The sequence below is a fragment of the Pinus tabuliformis genome, chromosome 1_1, assembly GCF_031772625.1.
Source record: "Pinus tabuliformis cultivar Carrire ecotype Pingquan chromosome 1_1, CPIR1, whole genome shotgun sequence".
Lineage (NCBI taxonomy): Eukaryota > Viridiplantae > Streptophyta > Pinopsida > Pinales > Pinaceae > Pinus > Pinus tabuliformis.
In genome coordinates, this window is record NC_142297.1 from 207,447,128 (window position 1) to 207,470,167 (window position 23,040).

General features: G+C 36.8%; 1 protein-coding gene across 1 annotated transcript in view; it reads right to left on the bottom strand.

Moving 5' to 3' along the window:
- Positions 1-4,750: 4,750 nt before the first annotated feature.
- LOC149212259 (serine hydroxymethyltransferase 4-like) overlaps positions 4,751-23,040 on the bottom strand; it is a 45,379-nt gene continuing 27,089 nt past the window's right edge. Inside the window, exon 4 of the mRNA XM_089391792.1 lies at positions 4,751-6,045. Coding sequence (XP_089247918.1) covers positions 5,801-6,045 — 245 coding nt within the window. The 3' untranslated portion in view covers positions 4,751-5,800. The remainder of the gene's footprint in view (positions 6,046-23,040) is intronic.

Here is a 23,040-nt window from a genome sequence, read left to right on the forward strand (position 1 = left end):
TGTTTCATGTTGGCTACTAAGTAAGTTGTTAGACATTAGATAAACCAACGCTCCCCGTGTGTTTCACGACATGGACTAACCGCCTCTCGTGGATCCTTATCTTTGGCGATGCAATCGTTGACTAACACCTACGGGTTTTGGTCTAATGGCAATCATCATTCCCAACAAGTGGCATCGGAGCATAGGTCACGAGTTCGATACACACACAGCTCGTGTTGGAGTGGATATTACTGGACATTGGATAAACCAACACTCCTCGTGTGTTTGACGACATGGACTAACCACCTCTCGTGGATCTTTATCTGTAGTGATATGATCGTTGACTAACACTTATGGATTTTGGTCTAACAGCGATCGTGATTCCCAACATAAGTCGCACTTTGCATTAGCTTGAAAGATTGCTTAGAACCTTCATTTGGACTTAGTATGGTAGTGAAAGAGGCCTCCCTCTAGTTCCTATACATATTTACATCCTTCCTAATATGAGAGGCCTTATTGATATTTCCACTCAAGGTACAACCACGTTAGATAAGTGGTTCAACCATGCCATTGATGTCATTGTTTACTAGAAGTTGTAGGTTATCCACACGATTTCTCAACAAGGAAATTTTAACATTTGTTATATTATTTTAGTTGCTCACATGTTTAGAATTAAAGGCATTTACATTATTAGGAATGTGTGGGATGCTTAAAAGTACATACCCCCTTGCCCTCTTGGAATTTTATAAGCATCAAGTTTGGAACTTGCAATCTAGTCCAATTTGGTCTTGGAAGGTTAGAAATGAATTTGAACACTTTCATGCAAGAAGAATAAGGGAAAAAAGGATGATCTAATTGCAACGATTCATAAGAAAGAGATCATGTCTACACTAGAGAACCCTCACCCACAATACAACAACAACAAAAAATCTTGAAAAGGAACAATTATAAAGAGCTATTTAAGCCTTAGTCCTACAAAATGATTCATCTAAATTAAATAATTTTAGATGTTGACCTTTGTGGAGAAATTGGAGACGACCATATGAAAAGCCTATTTTTTATTACAATAGCAAAAACTTACATCTTTTGATCAAAAAAAATATAAATTCTAGCTTCTACTCTTAATGTTGCCCCTCAAATCTGCATCTTATATGGATCAACACACAAAGATAATATGCTCTTTTTGGGCTCTCTTATAAACTAAGAGTTTTCTCACAATATTTGAAGTGTTGTCATCTACAGCTTCACTCTCGAAACATGATCTTACTAATGAAAAATCTCTTCACTACTATAAATCAAAGAACATGAAGCAATTTTTTTGGCAGTACCAATTTGCTAGCCAACATTGAAAAAATATGCATACACATCTGAAGAAGCCAAGGGAGCACTGCTTCTTGGTGATTCACAATAATGCATCATTTTATCCCTAATTGGACTTTGGCATTACATACAACTTACAAACTTTGATGATTCTTGCTGCCTCATCTCTTCTTTCAAAAGATGTGTGTCATCAACTTTGAATTGGAGAAGTTTTGTTTGTAATATATACCAAATGCATTTCACCTAGAAATACTCACCCTTATCATGGTGCTTAACTATATAAGACAGGTGATTATGATCATCAATCATCAATGTATATTCTATTATATTGTCAAGTCTTAATGTTCTTAGAATTTTTTTTTGTTAACAATGCTAAAGGGATTTCAACCAAAAGTTCTTTGATCATATCACAATGTTAAATCTCAATAAAAACAAAAGTTTATTATAGTTTTTGCTTTATACATATCATATCATATCACCTTTTTCACACAAAAGGTATTCGTTCTAGCTTCTATTCTTAATGTTGCCCCTCAAATCCAAATCTTATGTGGATCAACACATAAATAAAAGAACCAAAGTATGGTTCTTTTGGGCTCTCATATAAATTAAGAGTTATTTCCTACTATTTTATATCAAGTGTTGTCATCTACAACTTCACTGCCAAAACATGATCTTACTAATAACAATTACCACCACTACTATAAATCAAGAATATGAAGCAAATTTGTTGGGAGAAAAATTGTGTTAGCCAACATTGAAAATGTATGCATACAAATTTCAAGGAGCCATGGGAGCAATAGATCATGGTGATTCACAATGATGCATCATTTTGTCTACAGTTGGATTTTGACATTGAACACAACTTTAGTGCTTTGACAATCCCAGCTGCCTCATCTCTCCTATTCAAAAGATGTATGTCATCAACTTTGAATTATTATTTTTTTGTTTCTAATTGATAACCAAGATAATTTCTTTTGTTTCTAATAGATAACAAACAATCCGAAGATGAAATCATGATGTTCATCTTTATAAGATAGATGCATCTATCTAAATTGTATTATATTGTTTATAAAATAGATGATGTTCTTAGAATTTTTTTTTGTTAAAAATTAACTATAAGGTTTTTTTTTCATCTTATCAAAATGTCAAAACCTTAATAAACCAGAATTTATTATATTTTTCCTTTATACATATATTATTTATTTTACGACAAATTCTAGTCAAAATTAAAAATGTTGACTTCGATTTTATATTATTATTTATTTTGTAAATATTACTTTTTAATATGTAATATAATATATAATATATTAATATTTTTTAAAATAAATATTAACTCTCTTCCTATGTCATTATATATTTTAAATATGATATAACATCCAAGCTTTTTGAGTATAGGAATAAAATCTTAAATCAAATTAAATAATTCGTTTCTTTATGTCCAATAGACAAAAGTTTAAATCTTAAATCAAACTAAATAATTAGTTTCTTTAGGTCCGATAGACCAAAGTTTTGATCTCAATAGATGTTAACCATCATCATCATCAACAATTTTTTTATTGATTAAAATTTTTTTATTACCAGTGCCAATGGCACTGTCATTCATACATGTTTTCACTTTGCAATAAAAAATAACATGCAATTTCATAACGTTTGATTTTTTACTAAATAAAATATATACATCCAACGACACTTTTTAATAAAAATACATATATAGGAGAGTGAAAGACAGAGATAGGAATAATTAATTCTAGTTATTTCTGTAGACAAGGACAAAATAACATGCAATTTCATAATGTTTGGTTATTTTTTTATTAAATAAAATGTATCTGAGTAGATCAACGTAAACAATTCCAACACATATTCATCACAATATTTTACATGGAAACCAAAAGGATTGTTTGATATTTAGTTCGATTTCATCAGTAAATTATCACATGTGAGTAACATCCACACATCAAAATAGCAATTCCATTATAAACATCACAACAGCTAATATATAATTTATTGCCGGAGAGTAAGACCCCTCATCAAAACAGCAATTCCAGTGTTATCACAACAGCTAAAATACATAAAATACTGTGGTTCTTCACATAAATTTATTCAATCCAATACAGATGGTAGTCGACCCGGAAAAATAATCATGAAACATCTTTCACGATCGAACTGTCATCGACCAAGTCCACACCAACTCTATCCAAAGTACGTCTCACCAGAAGAACCCAAATCGATCATAAAAAACGTAGAAAGGCATTTTCCTTTAAACCTCCAATCAAATTAAAAATCATAGAAAACAAAATAAAGCTTCTCTAAACCCACGTCAACTGTGCAGCATGAATAAGAATTGCTTGGTGCAGTGGCGCATAATTGTGCATAAGAGATCGAATTTAATGCCGTACAATTGGAGGTCCTTTTTTATCACAGGAATATTTTATATAACACATCGTATAAATCAATCAAGCAGTGGGCCACTGCTACAGAATTTTCACTTTCAGCATCTTGATGGGCGTATATCCTATTACGAAATAATTTGTGCCAAACCCATTATTTGACATTTACAACATAAAACTTGCACCATGAGAAAGGAGAAAACAAAAATGGAGAAGTGCAACTTGCAATATGTGAAAAGAGAAAACAAAAATAGAGAAGTGCTATGTTGCACAGTCCAGTGCACCACAAGTTGGCACACTTTAAAAGAATGGAACCAAGTAAAGCCCTCGAGAATTTGCTTCTCAAAATGTAAACTGGACATCAATTTCTCTTCTGAAGCAGATATTCCAATATAAACATCACAACAGCTAATATATAATTAATCATCAATTATTGCCGGTCAGTACGATCCACATCGAAACAGCAATTTCAATATAATCATCACGACAGTTTACTATGATTCACCATCTATTATTGCTCGCCATATACACAAGACTGTCATCATTTCTATAAATCCGATGGTTGTTCATATAAATTTATTCAATACAATGCGAAACATTATTTACGCTTGAACTGTCATCAAACAAGTCCACAATCTAAAGTACGTTTCTCTAGACTCCAAATCGATCATAAAAGAAGAAAAGAAGCATTTTCCTTGAAACTCCACTCCCTCACTCCCTCCAACTCCAATCAAATTTAAAAATATCAAAAAACAAACTAGTCCACACAAATTCTCTGAAGTACGTCTCACTAGACTCCAAGTCGATCATAAAAAGAAATAACGAAAAGGAGCATTTTCCTTTAAACTTCGCTCCCTCCAACTCCACTCAAGTTTAAAAATAATAGAAAACAAAATGAAGCATTACTAAAGCCCACGTAATGACCTGTACTTCAAGAAATTAATGTCGGTTAATGTGAATACTTTCCAGCGGTTATCAACCGAGTATAATGCAAAAGCATTCAGTGCAATTATAGTTTTAACGTTGCAGCATGGATCAGAATTGCTTGGTGCAGTGGTGCATGATTGTGAACGAGAGCTCAAATTTAATCCGTACACTTTAAGGTGCTTTTTATCACAGAATATTTTGAATAATACATTGGATAAATCGATAAAGCAGTGAAGCACTGCCACAGAATTTTCATTTTCAGCGTCTTGACGGGCATATATCACTTAAGTTAATAGTTTGCGCCAAACCCATTCTTTGACATTTAAAATATAAAACTTGCACCATGTGAAAGGAGAAAACAAAAATGGAAAGGTGCTATGTTGCATAATAAGATATGCTACAGGTATCCAGTGCACCACAACTTGGCACACTTCAGAAGGATGGAACCAAGTTAAGCTCTCGAGAATTTGCCTCTGCAACCGTAAATTGGACATTAATTTCTCTTATGAAGCTTTCTTGCAGCAAACTTTAGCCCAAGGGCTTACATTGCATTAGTCTTATCACTTATAATCCCGTTTCAGCAAAGAATGCATCACTAATCAATTGGTGAACCACTTTCGTAATGATTTTCTTGGATCTTCAACGTGTTCCACATACTTGTCAGAATAGTCAGGCATCCAGTTTGCACGGTGTTCCTACATCATTTTAGATTAAGCTCGCTTCTGTCATTACATATCACAGCAAACTTGATTAGCATCAAACCAATAAACAGCTTCATAAATCCCAACTGGAGCATAAAGTCACTGCAGTATTCCTCGCTGTCCTCAATAACCACTGAATTTTCAGTTTCCATATTTCTTTTGTATGCATATGCCAATCTCCAGTGGCGTCCATGTTCACAGATTACAAAAGCATCAAATGCTTTCAAGGACAACATATACATGAATCAAATTTTCTAGCCGAAAGAGGCCAGAGTACTTGCGCACATGTAATTATAAGGCTAATGCTTTTCATTTTTGTTATATTCATGTCTCAACTCCCTCCCAGGGATGGCTCTCCTATGTATTTATCCCATAGATTCCAGCTAAAGGGAAACAGGAGAGTGAGTTGAGCCCTATGTGACGATGTATGCCAAAAAATCAAATAACAGAACATAATCATTTTACTGTTACAAAAGTGTTTAGATTTTAACTGTTATACTTCATGGTTGACACATCAAAGCCAGGCATTTCAAACTGGGAAGCAAACTTCTCTATGCTTGCTCTCAACTCAGGGATCTCCTTGTTATTCTGAAGACCTTTCAGAAAATCCTTCTGCACTTTACCATGTTCCCTTTGCACATTGCTTGCTATTTGTGCTGCTTTGAAAAGAAAATCAGCAATAGTCTCAAAATCCCTTTCCACACAACCCCTTGAAGTCATTGCTGGAGTTCCTGGAGAGAAAATAGACAGGAAAAATTAGAACACTTTGCTTCCGATTAGAATGCCATAAGAAAATACCAATTTGCTTACGTTTTGAAATTCATCAAACTAATTGTCCCAAAAGTAAAAAGGAAGTGCATTCCCATGTTATAATGCCTGAACTTCATATTGAAAATATAAAGAAAAACTCATTGTCGAGACAAATGAAGAGAGCACAACATTGCAATTTGCAAGGAATTTTGCAAAATTCAATCCCAATTCTATTCTTGCAGAAAATAAAAGTTGTATGCAGTAAACTCAATTCCGCGATACTAGATGAAAGAAAACATTGCATCCAGGTAGTTGCAAGGATTTTTGCAAAATTCAGTCCCAAATCTATTCTTGCAGAAAAAAAAAGTTATCCGTAATACTAGATGAAAGAAAACATTGCATCCAGAGAGTGATTAGAATCTTATCTGGACTTTTCCCTTCCTTTGCTATAATTTCTTTCTTCGTAGCTTTTTATTATTCGATGAAAATGCCAATGAAATAAAATTATGCATATTGATGTCCATTAAGCACATTGAGAATTTAACAGAATTATGGTAGTGGTCAAAAACATGTTTTCCTTTCAAAGTTACAATCTGTAAGGAGTCAGAGAACTTTGCAAATCTAATCCCAAATCTAGTTTGCAGAAAATAAAAGTTAATATGCAGTAAACTCAATTCAGGGAATACTAAAAAGGAGAAAACATTGCATCCAGGTAGTGACTAGACTCTTCTTTGGACTTTTCTATAGATTTCGTTCTTCAGACATTTTTATTATTCAATGAAAATGCCAATGATATAAAAATTTATAACTAATATAACATATGACGTCCATTTAGCACAACATTGAAAATTCAACTAAACTATGATAGATGTCAAAAACATGCTTTCCTATCACAGTTGCAACATGAAACATCACCAAGTGATTACCTAAAAGATGACTGATGCTCCCAAACACACACCATACAGACAATAAATTGGTACTCACTTCCTAATCACCCCTGCGGGCATTACAAGGCTGGACATATGCCTCAAACGGACTTTTCAACAGATTACACGTTCCCTTGCAGTCCTTGATTTCTCAAACTCAAAAACTACTAGAGTTTTGTATCACAACCTAGTATGTTTCGATATCATGAAAGAAAAATTTCCCATAAACTGAACAAATCCATGAACAATCAAACTCAAATTCAACAACTCCTGTGAATATTTGAATCCCGAGATGAAGTATTTATTATACAAGACTACCCACTACCCTGAGTGACACCTAAGATATTCCATTTCTAAATTTAGTGATTAATTCCATTTCTAAATTTAGTAATTACCCTCTGACAATAATACTCTCATACGATAGCGTGTTGCCATTGTGGAGTCTGGAGTCTGGACACACCCAAGATTCTCCCAAATTCACCTCAATACTCCCATATGATAGCGTGTTGCCATTGTGTTGTCTGGACACATCCAAGCTTCTCCCAAATTCACCTTAAAAGTACACACACTTCCATATTGATTTTTCCAATACTAAAAACCTCACATTAAAAATTATACAATCCAAAATATAACTCAATACTAACAATACTTCTTCACACCACTAGCCCCGACGATTAGCTCAATTGGTCGAGTCCCCATCATTAAAGCAGCTTTCCCTTTTGAGAGGCCACGGGTTCAATTTTCTTGACACTCTCTGAGTCAAGCTCCATGGTTGAGCTGGCAGGAAGTGATCCCTTCGGGTGGATCTGCTTGGTACAAATATTCCGTCAACATAGCAGTCATCAATCTTAGGGGTCCATGAACCACATAGGAAAAAAGAAAAGAAAAAACGCTTCTTCACACCACAACCATAGAAAGGTATTTTCTGTTAGACTACATACAAATTGAGATAAGCATGGAATGCTTTTCATTAATAACATACACATAGATATACATGGTTTATGACCATTGGATTCATCTTCCAAGATATTTTGAACTTCCGAAGACATTTCATATTCCCTTGAGAGTCCCCATATTCCTTCTCAATTGAATAACACAATTTCCCATAGTCCAAGGCTTCCCTGCCACCCCCTCCCCTCTCCCCCACCAAACCAAAATTCCGAAAGGGTGTAGCTTCCAATCGCTGGATGTGCTCTCTAAATTTGGTGGTTTTGTGAGATCACAAACAAAATGGCTAGCAAAAGATGATGGCTTGTACTAAACGGTGGTTTAAGGATGACAAAAAACTTTGTCTAAAGATGGTCGTTTAAAGATGACTACAAATTCTGGAACTTGGCTCTTCCAAGGCTCAACAATTTCCAAAACATTTCCAATTTAGCTAAAAGTCAATGTCACCTTTTGAAGACGACCGCAAATTGTTATCTAACAAAAGCTGTAAGTCTTTTATTAAATGGTGGTTCAAGGAAGACATCAAACCAAACCACTCATGGCTCTTACTTTGGCTCTGGAAACAACTTTGACTCTAGCTTGAGGCTCTAGTTCTAGTTGTGGCTTAAGGTTTCTTGTTTCTACTGGATCAATAGAACTTCGAAACTTGAAGCCTAATTGTCAATCACTGATAATCACCCCCTGTCAGATACAAGGTGATACAACAAATATATATGTACCTAATTGGATGGCTATGAGTCTATCACCAATTGAAAGCCCACTCCAAAGTTGGATGAAATGCAAAAGACCCAAACTTGGAAACAGAAGAATGTTTCAATGCTCCCAATGCTAGATAGCTACTATTAACAACTCATACCAATGCATCTCAATGCCAACAAGTCATTATATTGGCTAGTTTGTCTTTTCATTATGAACCATTGAGAACCTAATCTCCATTCCTCTATCTGAAATGGTTTTGCATATATACCTCTTCTATGGGGACTTAGATCATCAAAGTAGTCAACAAAACTAATATTACTGCCCATCATATAGAGAGCAACACAAAATGTTGATTATCAAGATCTTATTTGTAAGAAGCCTCCTCTCAACATCTATCATCAAAATCTTCTTCGAACCCACCTTTTGGCTACGAATGTCAATGATCAGCAAAAAGAGGGCTCTTCCATACTATCTAGATGATCCAAATTGGATCCTAGAACACTCTCTAAGTTTTCATGAACTCTTTAAAAATTATGCCAAAGGCTACAAGTATTATAAAGATCAAGCTTATCGGAGGTATCCTCGGAACAATTACACTTTGTGATCAGCGTGGAGCAACGAGGACCGTCGGTCACGTGCACAGACCGTCGGCCCATGGTAATGCGCGCTACCACAAATTAGCAAAACCAGAGATCATTTCAAGAAATGGGGGTATTTTCTTATATGTGATTAGCGACAAGTCGCTAATCAGGGCAAACCCCTCAAAAAAGGAAAAGCCCCGAGCGCCCGGACCCGAAATAATTGTAAAATGCGGAAAAATATCATTCTGCTTCCGTCAGAAGCGGGGTCCCACAAAAACCGACAGAATATTGGAAGGGCTTCAAGCGGTAAGCGGTTTCAATTGAGTCCTGCCCGATGCCACACAACGGTTGCCACACATCTAACGGAAGAGAGAGAAAACCGCTCACATCAGACGGATAAACATCATGTTACTTATTCGCCCGATATGGACGGTGACTGTATGATCTGGAGGCTCCAGATCAACGGCGGAGATGCGTTCCGATGGATGACAGGATTTGACGAGGTTAATAGGCAAAATTGCATAGAATTTGAAGTCTGATGTGGACGATGCGTTGACAGAGGGTCGTGTTCCGTGGGCATTCTTGGAGTTAATGGAATAAACGGCCATGTCCAAGAGAACTGAGACTCATCCATTACAAAATAGGTGGCCACCTCCCTGTGAGGCGTTATACAGTGATTATTACACAGAACAGAGGGATTCAAACAGATAGAGGCAGGGGAACTGGAAAGCCGGGAAGCAGAAACGAACAATCAGAAATCAAATTGGCTTTAAAGCCACGAACTGACAAAGAGAGCAGCAAGCAATAAGAAAGCAGTAAGTTAAAAGCGAAATGCTAAGAGCAGAGAGAAGAAGTCGAGCTGACCTGCAAAACCAAAGACAACATCGAGCCAGAAAGAAACAGAGAGAGTCAGAGAGTTTGTGTACTCCAGAAAAGGCTTGAGAGGTTCAAGCGCACTCCTTTGTAATGCATGTCATGTATGAGTATCAGATTGGGCTCATATTACTGTGACCAATAGATGTCAAGAGTTCAGTGAGAAGAGTTTGTGTACTCTAGAGATTTGGGGGATCCAAGTACAGTCTTGCTGATTTATATCTACTGTGTGAGACTCAAATTTAGCTCATTGTTATAAAAACTCTGCTTTGAAAACATAATAGAGAGGCCACCACTGAAGGTTGGACCGGGAGACGTAGCCCAGGAGTATTGGGTGAACCCCTTATTAAACTTGTTGTGTTTATATGTTTGCCTGTTATGTTTTCTCTAACTACTTCCGTGCCTGTGTATTTCGCAATTTTATTTATCTGTTGCATAAAATAACATAGGCACATCCATGCACATGAGTTTGTAATACCTTAATTGTTTGTGTTAGATCAAGTGGTATCAGAGCTCTAGGTTGCTAAGGTTAGACAAGCTTGTGTTGGATTTTGTTGTTGAATGCTAACTAGGACAAAGCTCAAATTAGGAAAAGGAGAATTGGTTGAAGCTAACCCAGAAATTGGAAGAGTCTATCATAAGAGGAAAATGGCAAAAGAAAGTCACTTGGAATCAAACTCCCAGTTCATGAACAGTTCATGACCATGAGAGCCATGGTAGAAGAAATGTATAGAGAATTTAAGAAAGGTAGAGATGAAGATTCATCAAACTCCAAACAAGATAAAGGAGCAGAAGACTCTTTCCTCAATGACCATTCTAAAGGCAAAGGGAAAGAAGAAAAACTTCCCACACCTCTTAATAGCCCTGAAAATAAAAAGAAAACATATTTGATTAAATTAGATATTAAATTTGATTTGCCGATATATTATGGAGAGTTTAATGCAGAGAAGCTGGACAATTCGATTAGACAAATTGATGTGTATTGTAGAGTGTAGAAGATTGATTCAGACAAAAGTAAGATTCAGCTGGCCAACCTACGCCTTGGAGGCACTACCTTGGTATGGTGGAAAGGCAGAACACAAGCTGACATGAAGCATGGTACAATTCTTTCTGTCTAGAGCGAATTTGTTTTTGCAATTAAAAAACAGTTCTATCCACTAGCTTATATGCAACAAGCCATGATGAGATGGCAAACTCTTCGACAATTAAAAGGGCAAAATGTACAAGGCTACACCCAAGAATTTAGAAAAAGAGTTTTAATTCTAAGAATTTCTCTAAACTCACCTGAAACTCTGCTGAAGTATATAGATGGTCTACACAGCTATTTAAAGCACATCATTCTCATGTTTAACCCTACTAAAATAGATGAGGTATCTATTCAGGCTACACATCTAGAGGCTAGAGGCAAGAATGTGAACCCAAAAGTTGGGGGATCATCAAAGCCCACTGCAAGCAAGAACAAGGAAAAGGGAAAGCAAAAATGGAAAGAGTAAGACAAATGTTGTACAAAAGACCAAGCCTTCATGCACTCACTACAAGAAGGATGGGCATAATGATGAACACTGTTGGATTCTGCATCCGGAGCTAAGGCCCAAGAAGTACGATGGCAAAAAGAAGAAGATTGTTGCAGCTATTCAGAAGGATTTGGAGTCAGATTCAGGGGATGAAACAACAATCACAGCCACAGGTATAAAAGGTAAAAATTCTGAAGCATTTACTAGTAATTCTGCACCATCTACTAATAATGAAGAAAATGAGAGGAAAAGACATGAGCTTTTTCATATTAGAGTTATTTCCAAGCATCAAAAGATTGATACTTTGGTTGATAGTGGCTCACAAGTAAATTTAATTTCTGAAACAATTGTAAAGAAGTTGGGATTACTAACCACACCTCACAAGAAGCCATATCCATTAGGTTGGTTATGTGATAAAGCAAAGCTACAAGTGACTAAACAATGTAAACTTAAGTTTTCTTTTGGGTCAACATTTGTAGATGAGGTTGAGTTAGACATTGTTCCCTTGGATATATGTGGATTGTTAAGAAGTCCTTACTTGTATGATAGAAAAGCCATTTTCTATAAAGCGGAAAACAAGTATCAACTCATTAAAGATGGAATTGAATATATTGTAAGAGCTCATAAACTCAAGAATAATTATACTCTCATAAACTGAGGGCAAATGAAAAGAATTGTAAATTCATGCAAACAATTTTCACTGATGGTTGTAAAGGAAAAGAGGCTTGATAAAACCAATGTATTTGAAAGTTGTAACGCTAAAAAGCAAGCTGATTTAGAAAAAGTTGTTTCAGAATATGATATACTATTTCAAGAACCTAAAAGTCGCCACCCAAAAAGGAAACAGTACATGATATTAATTTGTAGCAAGATGCTCCATTGCCTAACATTGGAATGTACAGGTTGTCTGCTTTAGAGAATGTAGAAATCAAGAAGCAGGTACAAGAGCTACTCGAGAAAGGGTTCAAAAGACCTAACACATCACCATGTGGGTCTCCAATTGTCTTGGTGAGAGAAAAGATAGCTCATGGAGAATATGCATTGATTACCGAGCACTGAATAAGATAACGATCAAAAATCGTTATCCCCTTCCTCGCATAGATGATCTATTAGATCAGTGGAAAGACGTTGTTTACTTTTCCAAGTTGGACTTGTATAGTGGCTATCATCAGGGCAAAGTTGGAGAGCAAGATGCATGGAAGATTGTTTTCAAAACAAAGCAGGGATTGATGAGTGGTTAGTTATGCCTTTTGGCTTAACTAATGCTCCTGCTACTTACATGAGAGTAATGAATGATGTACTCAGGCCTTTTATTGATGCTTTTGTCATTGTATATTTAGATTACATTCTTATATTTAGTAAAACATCGGAAGAACATTTGAAGCATGTAAAGCAGACTCTAGATGTTTTGAAAAGAGAAAATCTTTATGTTAGGCTCTCAAAATGTGAATTTGGCAAAACATCTTTGAATTATTTGGGTCATATTGTAGGGGGTGGTGAATTGAAGATAGATCCCTCTAAGTTTGCAGTCATTGTAAACTGGCCTAAACCCAAATCTGCTACAAAAATTAGAAGCTTCCTAGGAGCATCATAGTATTGGAGAAAGTTTATTTCTAACTTTTCCTTGATTGTAGCTCCTTTACATGCTTTAGCAGGATTGAACAAGGTGTTTCAGTGGGGAGGCAAACAGTAGAAAGCCTTCAACACCTTAAAAGAAAAGATTAGTATAGCACCGGTACTAGCACTGTCCGATCTTCAAAAACCATTTGAGATTGAAACAGATGCCAGTGACTATGCCATGGGAGCAGTGTTGATGCAGCACAGTAAACCCATATGTTATCATTCTGAGACATTTAATTCTGCAATAGTTAATTATCCCACATATGATAAAGAATTGTACGCATTAGTACAAAGTGTGAAAAAGTGGAAACATTATTTAATGGGCAAAGAGACAGTTATACATACTGATCATCAACCACTTCAATATTTACACTCACAAACTAAGTTGTAGCAATCAAGACATTATAGGTGGATGGGTTTTCTACAACAGTTTCATCATGTAATCAGATATAAAAAGGGCATACACAATAAAGTTGCAGATATGTTGTCCAGACCAATCATAAGTGCATCTACAATACTTAAGCATAACCTAGTATTGCATGAAAGCTACATAAAACAGTATGCTCAAGATATAGATTTCAAAGATGTATATGCAACTTTAAGTCATGTCAAACAAGTAGAAGAATTGCATTATCATGTTAAGGACCAACTCTTGTATCATTTTGGAAAGTTATGCATTCCACAAACTAAAAGAGTAAAGATAATTCGAAAAGCACACACTTCTCTAATCTCAGGTCACTTTGGTGTAAGTAAAACAGTTGCACAGCTGCAAAGATTTTGTTATTGGCCAAAAATGAATGAAACAATTTCTAGATATATAAATGAATGAAACCATGTGTGCTAAACACAAGCCTAGCAATAGAAAACTAGGCTTGTACACTCCACTACCAGTTCCTTCTCATCCTTGGGAGAGTGTTTCCATGGACTTTGTTGGGGGACTGCGTAAATCCTAGAAAAGGTCATGACTATTTATATGTTGTTGTGGATAGGTTCAGCAAAATGTGTATTTTGATACCTTGTAACAAACAGATTACAACGGAACAAACTGCAAAGTTGTTCTTTTAGCATGTATGGATTCATTTTGGATTACCCACTTCCATTGTATCTAATTGAGATTCCCGATTTGTTGGGAAATTTTGGTCGAGTTTGTGGGAATTGATGGACACCAGACGAGTACAGCTTTTCATCCGCAAACAGAGGGCCAAACAGAGGTGGTCAACAGGACAGTGAACAAGTTGCTCAGAGGCTATTACAGCAACCACCCCAAGCTTTGGGATGAACATTTGTGTTATATGCAGCATGCTTACAACCGAGCTAAACATTCTTCTACACAGAGATCTCCTTTTGGGACCTGTTTTGGTTTCATACCAAGGTCTCCCTTGGATTTTGTCTTTGGTAAAGACATAGCGGTTGATGGACACAGTGATGTGGACAAGGCAACCAAGTTCATTAAACAAATCCAAGAAATTCACCAGGCAATACCGGAACAGAAAGGAAAAGAGCCAAGACAAGTACAAGGCAAGGCATGATAAGCATCGAATTGAGCATAGTTTCCAAGTTGGTGATCAAGTCTGGCTGTATATCAGCAAAGACAGAATGCAATGTGAAGGTAAGAAGCTGAAGACAATAAGGTATGGACCTTTCAAAATACTTGAGAAAATTGGTTAGAATGCTTTTCGCATTGATTTGCCAGCTTACATGCACATCTATTCAGTATTTAATGCAGAAAGCTTGAGACTATTTGAACCTTCATTAATTGAAGATCCCGAAGAGCAGAGTCAATTGCCTTCTATTGATGATCTGTTCCCTAAATATCTCCAGAAAGGTGAGAACTACGCGCAGAGGGGATGTTGAGTATATCAAGATTGGACTCAAAGGTTCAAAACCAAGCAGTGCAAAATAGATAGGAATTGGGCAAGCGAGGAATCTATACCCTCACTTGATTGATGCTTAAAAAATACCAACTTTTGGTGGTCCAAAAGCTTTTTCAGTGGAAATGTCGTGATCCAAATTGGATCCTAGAACACTCTCTAAGTTTTCATGAACTCTTTAAAAACTATGCCAATTTCCAAAGGCTACAAGTCTTATAAAGATCAAGCTTATCGGAGGTATCCTCGTAACAATTGCAATTTGTGATTAGCGCGGAGCAATGAGGACCGTCAGTCATGCGTCGCAGACCGTCGGCCCATGGTAACGCGCGTTGCCACAAATTAGCAAAACCAGAGGTCATTTCAAGAAACGGGGGTAGTTTCTGATCGCATATCGCAGGGCAAACCCCTCAAAGAAGGAAAAACCTCGAGCGCCCGAACCCGAAATAATTGTAAAATGCAAAAAAATATCGTTCTGATTCCGTCAACAGCGGGGTCCCACAAAAACCGGCAAAATATCGGAAGGGCTTCGAGCAGTAAGCAGTTTCAACAGAGTCTCGCCCGATGCCACACAATGGTTGCCATGCGTCCAGCGGAAGAGAGAGAAAACCACTCACATCGAACGGATAAACATCATGTTACTTATCCGCCCAATATGGACGGTGACCGTAGGATCTGGAGGCTCCAGATCAACGGCGAAGACGCGTTCCGATGGATGACCGGATTCGACGAGGTTAACAGGCAAAGTTGTATAGGATTTGAAGTCTGATTTGGACGATGTGTTGGCAGAAGGTCGTGTTTCGCGGGCATTCTTGGAGTTAATGGAATAAACGGCCATGTCCAAGAGAACTGACACTCATCCATTATGAAATAGGTGGCCACCTCCCTGTGAGGCGTTATACAGTGATGATTACACAGAACAGCAGGATTCAAACAGACATAGGCAGGGGAACCGGAAAGCCGGGAAGCGGAAACGAACAGTCAAAAAGCAGATTGGCTTTAAAGCCACGAACTGACAGAGAGAGCAGTACGCAGTAAGAAAGTAGTAAGTTAAAAGCGAAACGCTAAGAGCAGAGAGAAGAAGCTGAGCTGAACTGCAGAAGCAAAGGCAACATCGACCTAGACAGAAACAGAGAGAGTCAGAGAGTCTGTGTACTCCAAAAAAGGCTTGAGAGGTTCAAGCGCACTCCTCTGTAATGCTTGTCATGTATGAATATCAGATTGGGCTCATATTACTGTGACCAATAGAGGTCAAGAGTTCAGTGAGAAGATTTTGTGTACTCCAGAGACTTGGGGGATCCAAGTACAGTCTTGCTGATTTATATCTGCTGTCTGAGACTCAAATTGAGCTCACTGTTGTAAAAACTCTACTTTGAAAACATAATAGAGAGGCCACCACTGAAAGCTGCACTGGGAGACGTAGCCCAGGAGTATCGGGTGAACTCCTTATTAAACTACTTGTGTTTATATGTTTGCCTGTTATGTTTTCTCTAACTGCTTCCATGCCTTTGTATTTCACAATCTTATCGATCCGTTGCATAAAATAACATAGGCACATCCATGCACATGAGTCTGTAATACCTTAATTGTTTATCTTAGATCAATTTCAGATCACTAGAGGTGTGGAATAAATAGAGAACTTGCCCTTGTCCACCCATGTTTATCAGTTAATGACCCCACCATCATGCAAAATAACATAGATGACCCAATCTAGAGGTTTGAACATAAATAGAGAACTTGCCTTCGTGCATCACTATTTATCAACTAATGACCCCACAATCATGCCAAAAAACATAAATGACTCAAAACCTGTAATGAAGAGTCTTCCAATATCTCCCTTGTTGAAACCATACACGTAAAAAATAAATGTGGGGCCCTTGTAACCAATATCCAGCCATGATGAGACCAATGTTATCGAATCCGAACCAATCATCAAATGACCCCAAAAATGGGAATTAGACTGGAACCTATGAAACCGGATTCGTTCATACCCCCTGGCGAATCCCGAATCGGTCGAATCCGACACGATTCTGGTCGGATTCGTGTCCAAATTGAAGGGCACGTCGTGTCATTTTCTGACACGTCGTGTCACTAACGTGCCGCAATTTTCCCAAATCGTGTCACGATTTTTGTGCGTGTCCTATCTTTCTGATTCGTTTTGCTAGGTTTTAAACGGCTTGGTTGACGGGTATGCAAAGACAGTTGGTGCGGCAAGTTGTGTTGTTGCGGCGAGACAAGGAGCGGACTCTCAGCGCTGAGCGAGGAGAATCGACCTGTAACCCGAAAAGAATTCTCCTTCTCGACTCTTCCTTTGAACGTAAGAAAGTTCAAATAAGGATGAAGATGAAGAAATAGCGAGACACAGGGAAATTTATAGGCATGGCAACTTGACTGGCCAGAGAGGCCGAGGGTCACTTTTCTCTGTAATCCAACACTCCATCAAACATTTAAATAATATATGCTAGCATGTCCGTCAGTTCCATTAAAGTAACAGAACATCGTTTTCGATTTTATGAAAAATTTACCACGGAACGCGTCATGTCTCTCGAACTATGAAAATAAAATTTAATGGCGGTCTCCTTCGCAATTATGAATATAAAATCTAATGGCGGCCTCCTTCGCAATTATGAATATAAAATTTAATGGCGTTAGTGATTGGGCATCAGCAGCTAAATTTCAGATGAGAAATAGTGAGGCAAGTTGAGTTATGACGTTGTGGCGATAGGAACATTCATATGATTGCAGTGTCGCTGACTGAATGTGGAATCTGAATATTACACGTGACAATTCAATTCAATTCACCGCCCACTGCTATATATATAGTTATATAAACACCCAGGTTCCCAGAACTGCGTGCCAGCAAGGCCTGTGCCAGTTTCACGAACATATTCACTGCCTACGTCATTGACAGCTGGATTATTGGCAACCAGCCATGAACCATCCTTTAATTTTAGTAAAGCATATGTATTGGTTCAACTCTAATTTTAGTAAATATAAAGAGAGTAAGGAATATGATTGTTTTTAGCAACTTTGAGGATGATTTTTAGTTTAATGAATTTTAATGCAATATTTATTTATTTTTTTATAGTTATCTAGTATTTAACTTTATATCTAACATCACATTAGATATAGCATGTGACTCATTATATCATTAATTAAAATTTGTATAAGAAATATGCTAATATCTAATTTTTAATGTATATATATATATATATATATTTTAATAAAATAATATATAACGTGTCTTGTTCCGGGGGTCAGCGTGTCCCGAATCCGACACCACGAATCCCGAATCCTACGTGTCCCGAATCCCCGTGTCAGGTGACTTAGACTGGAACCTAAAAAAACCAAACAAAAAAACATATATATTCAAGTGCATCCATATGAATCCAAGCCATTTAGAGACAAATATGCAAAAGTTCTCATTTATATAGCAATTGTGAGTGCATATAACCAAAATAGTACTTAATAACAATACATCTCTAGATTCTAAGCAAAAATGCGTCAAGAAATAAGCTCTAAATGGCCTCAAGACTCTAGAATCCAAAAATAAACATAGTATTACAATACTACAACAACTAGTACTAATGATCATCATCAAAATCATTAGCTTGATCCTCCTCATTCCCTGCAATAGGGTTTGGACTTGATTGCCCTAGCCCTTAAGGTTGTGATATCTCTCCCTATGGAGATGGGTCCAAGTCCATCCTAGAAAGGTCTCCTCATTGTGATCCCTCACCCTCCACAACCCATTATGATGATGGATCAAAGTCACCCAAAACTTTGTTGCTTGAATTGGGGGCCTTGTTCAACAATTGGTTATGCCTCAACCTATGATTACATTGAACATCTTCCTTTCAACCATTTTTTCTCCAAGCAGTTCCTCTTCATGGTATGCATCCACCCAAAAATGCACCAATTCCTTTCATACCCTAAAGCACTACATGTTTGACTCAATATCCAAATTGCAATTTTTTTGCAAATCAAGGCACTAGCTACCAAATTGTTTCCAACAATAGGTTGCAATAAGAGTTGAAGGAAGGAAAAAAAAAGTATTAGAAAATGACTTTGAAAATTTGGACTCGTCACTCAACTCTTGCAATGAGTAAAATCATTAGAAAACTTTAGCATTACTTACCTGGAAGATCCTTTCCTCTACTTATAGCAATAGATAAGCCATAGGCACCGATACTCATTGAAATTCAAGAGTTTGATATATATATATATTGAATGTTAGAAACAAAAAACATATAAACACTAAAAATTGAAATTACATACCTTGGGGTTTAAGTAGTAGCCAAATACATGTAAAAGTGCATGGAGTTGTTTGTTTCATCTTTCATCAATAATTCTCCATAGAAGAAGACAATGTTGTTTGTTATCCCCATATGTTGACTTTATTGCCTCTCTGGCCTAATCCATGGCCTCATAAACAAAACTCATGCCCTTGGGATTGGTCATAAAGTCAAAGAGAGTCAATGTCATGTATGAAGGACCCTTATTGGACATGTTACATTTTTGTATGAATCATTAAATGTATAATAAGGCCCTCCAAGACCAAGCAAAGACACCTCCTACAAGTCGTCTACAATATGGAATAAAAGGTCTTCACAAAATGACATGTCGGCTCACCCTCCAAACAAGTCGGCCTAATTAATGAGGAAACAACTATAAATAGGGATTTTCATATTTCATTTGAAGTAGAAATTTTGGGTCCAGCAATTCTGATATCAAGAAGTGCAAAGATCATCTGGGAAGGAGCCTTATCATAACCGAAGTGAAGATTACCATCAACAAAGGGAATACAAAGAAGAGTGAAGTCCTTAACATCATTTTTGGATTTGTTTTGGGCCTGTTTTTAGGGTTGTTCTTCTGTAACACGTGTGAAGAGGCTTGGGATCATCCATGGCAGGTTTACCACCATGAACCATCCGCAACAATCCCACAAAAGACTCACTAAATAGCAATATCACTTCTACCTTTTCCAAAAACAAAAAACAAAAAAAATAATACACTTGATTGACCACCTTTCTCCCTTCAACCTTTCTAGTCCACTAAGATGCATTCCATTCATCAGAAGAAAACATCTTCCTCAAGTTGTCCTTTTGTTAAAAAGGGATTGCAACATAAGAAAGTTTGTTGTAAATTGTTTAATCGTTGACCAAACAAGCTCTTCATTCCCAATGTGTTTTTTCATAAGGTTTAAAACCCATGAATGGTTGTAGATAAAGCTAGTTATGGATTTTGCTTCTTCCACACAATTCTTTACCCACTCAATTCTTCCAATATCCTCAAACATGAGGTCCAAACAATGGGTTGTCTTGTCGCTCAGATTGTACAGGCACCGCAACAACGACTCAGGTTGGGGGTTGTCACCCTAATCCCCAACCTTCTTGTTCTAGTTGTTTCCCAACAGCAAGATATGGGGGGTACACCCTGTGGAAATGAGATGATGAAGGACAAGCTAGGAACCAACAAGTCTAGGAGACAATAGAATGGCCTAGTTACTTGGTCAAATATAGCAAGATTTTAAAGATTAAATTGAATTTTACACATATTATCAAAAGCTTTTCTTCTTTATGATGCTAATAACTTTAACCAGATGCCTTTCCTCTCTCTTATCTCCATATTTGTCCTTAAAGGCAGTGATACTCGATTGCAATGAATCAAAAGAATGATAAGGTTTCTCAGTGAACCATTGCAAAGCATCTTCTTCAAAAGAGAGAACAAAAAGTTTCATCTTTACATACTCATGATTAAAGTTAACACCACCACACCATTTATTCATGAAATGCCAAAAATTATTAAGATGAGATTTAGTATTTACCGCATTATTGCCTTGGGAAGAAGGAAACTTCTCCAAGCCTTTATCAAGAAGGTCATGCGGATAACCTTGAATGTTAGCGAAATTACAAGGAAGATACAAGTCATCCATGATGTCTTACTGAACAGGATCAAGAAAAAGCAAATGGATATCAGAGAGAGCTTGCTACTCGAGATTAACAAGAAGTGCACGGGAAGAGAGCTTGTGTAATCGAACTCTGATAACCTTTTCAGGATCTGGAGTAAGATTAACCAAGCCACTTGGGTTCCTTCTAATACACACCCATGTAGAAGGTGAAGGAAGGGGACTCGCCACTCGAACAAGAACCTAACCTTAGATACCCAAGATGTTAGAAAATAAGTTAGTAAAGGGAACCAAGGACAAGGAACTTATTCTGGTGAAGAATGTCAAAAAATAAAAGATGAGAGATGAGAGGATGAATATGATTAAGATGAATGTCGCAAAGCCAAGGTCAAATAAATTGGTCCCCAACAACGGTGCCAAAAAATGTTGTCACTCAAATTGTACAGGCATTGTGACAACGACTCAGGTCGGGGGCTGTCACCGTAATCCCCAACCTCTTCTTTCTAGTTGTCTCCCAACAGCAGGCTATGGGGGGTAGACCTGTGGAAATGATATGATGGAAGACAAGTTGGGAACCAACGAGTCTAGGAGACACAGTTGAGTGGCCAAGCCACTTTAAATCTAGAAATATTTTAAGGATTAGATTGAATTTATTTTTTAGACCAGTGCCATATGGAGTCAACACTCTTGCTTGTTATATCGAGAAGCACTTATTCATGATATTCAAGAAGAATCTCAACAATAAGAATAAATGCCAAAGTGCCAACAAGAGATATCCACAAAGTACGATGAAGATGGAACCTACTCAATTAATCTCATAGAAAGATCAACAATATAAGGGATATTAACCAATGAACTAAGGCAATTGATAGAGTGCTAGAGAAAAATCTAATGCTCTTCCAATGGCTTATCCAATTTTAAACAAAAATCGTACAACCATGAACAATTAGAGCATTTGCTTGCTTAGATATTTAGCCAATGAGATTATTACAAATATTCTTAACCAATATTCTTCAACAATTGTATTTACTAATCCCCAAGCTAAACTTTTGATGCCAAATGCTGATTACTAATTAGCCAAGATCCACAATGTGCTTTAACCAAATGGCAGGAAGGAGAACTTGAGCACTTATCTATGTTCAGCAATTACCCAATCTTTCAAAATAATATGCCAATGACAATTATCCAAAAAAAGAAGCAATGTGTTTTGTAAATGCTCTTAGTCTACATCAACACAAGCTACCAATGTTTAATTAGGTACTTCAAAAATCTGATAATATAGTCAATGTTGTCAAATAAAAGAGCATAAGAAGATCCAATTTGATATTAGATTTAGCAAGTTCCTTAAAGCCTAAGTGCCAAGGTAAGGTTATCCTTCAATAAGATGTATTATCAATAAGACAAGAGAGTTATACCAAGGTAAAAGAGCATAAGAATACTCAATTTGATATTAGATAGAGCAAGTTCCTTAGAGCCAAGTGCCCATGTAAGGTTATCCTTCAATAAGATGTATTAGAAATAAGACGAGAGTTATACCAAGGCCATTGTATCAAACAATATTCTCATAAAAAAAGATATTGTTTATCCAATGCTAACAACCTTATGAGAAAATGAGAACACTTAAAGCAACGTATTCATAATTTTAAATGACACAAATGAGTAACTTTAGGGCAACAGTAAACTATTTGTGTTTCAGTGAATTTCTTAAGATGAAAAAAGCTCTAATGAGTGCCAAAACAGTCTTACAACCCTTATTTCCCTTTGCTTTGAATTTTAGTGTGCTTGAAGGAGGGAACCAACAGTGGAAAAGTGCTTATGCAACTGATATGTTTCAGACCTCTGATTCAGAGTTGACAGTCACTAAAACTTATGATTTGGTCCAAACAAATAATGTCCAAATGTGCCTAAGTGTCTTGTCAATGCACAAGATAGTTTGCAAATTTATTTTGTGCCACTTAGATGGATTCTTTGTCACTGTTATGAAGTATTTACCTAGCTGTAAGTAACCAGTGGGTAAGGGAAGAGTTTAGGAAACAAAA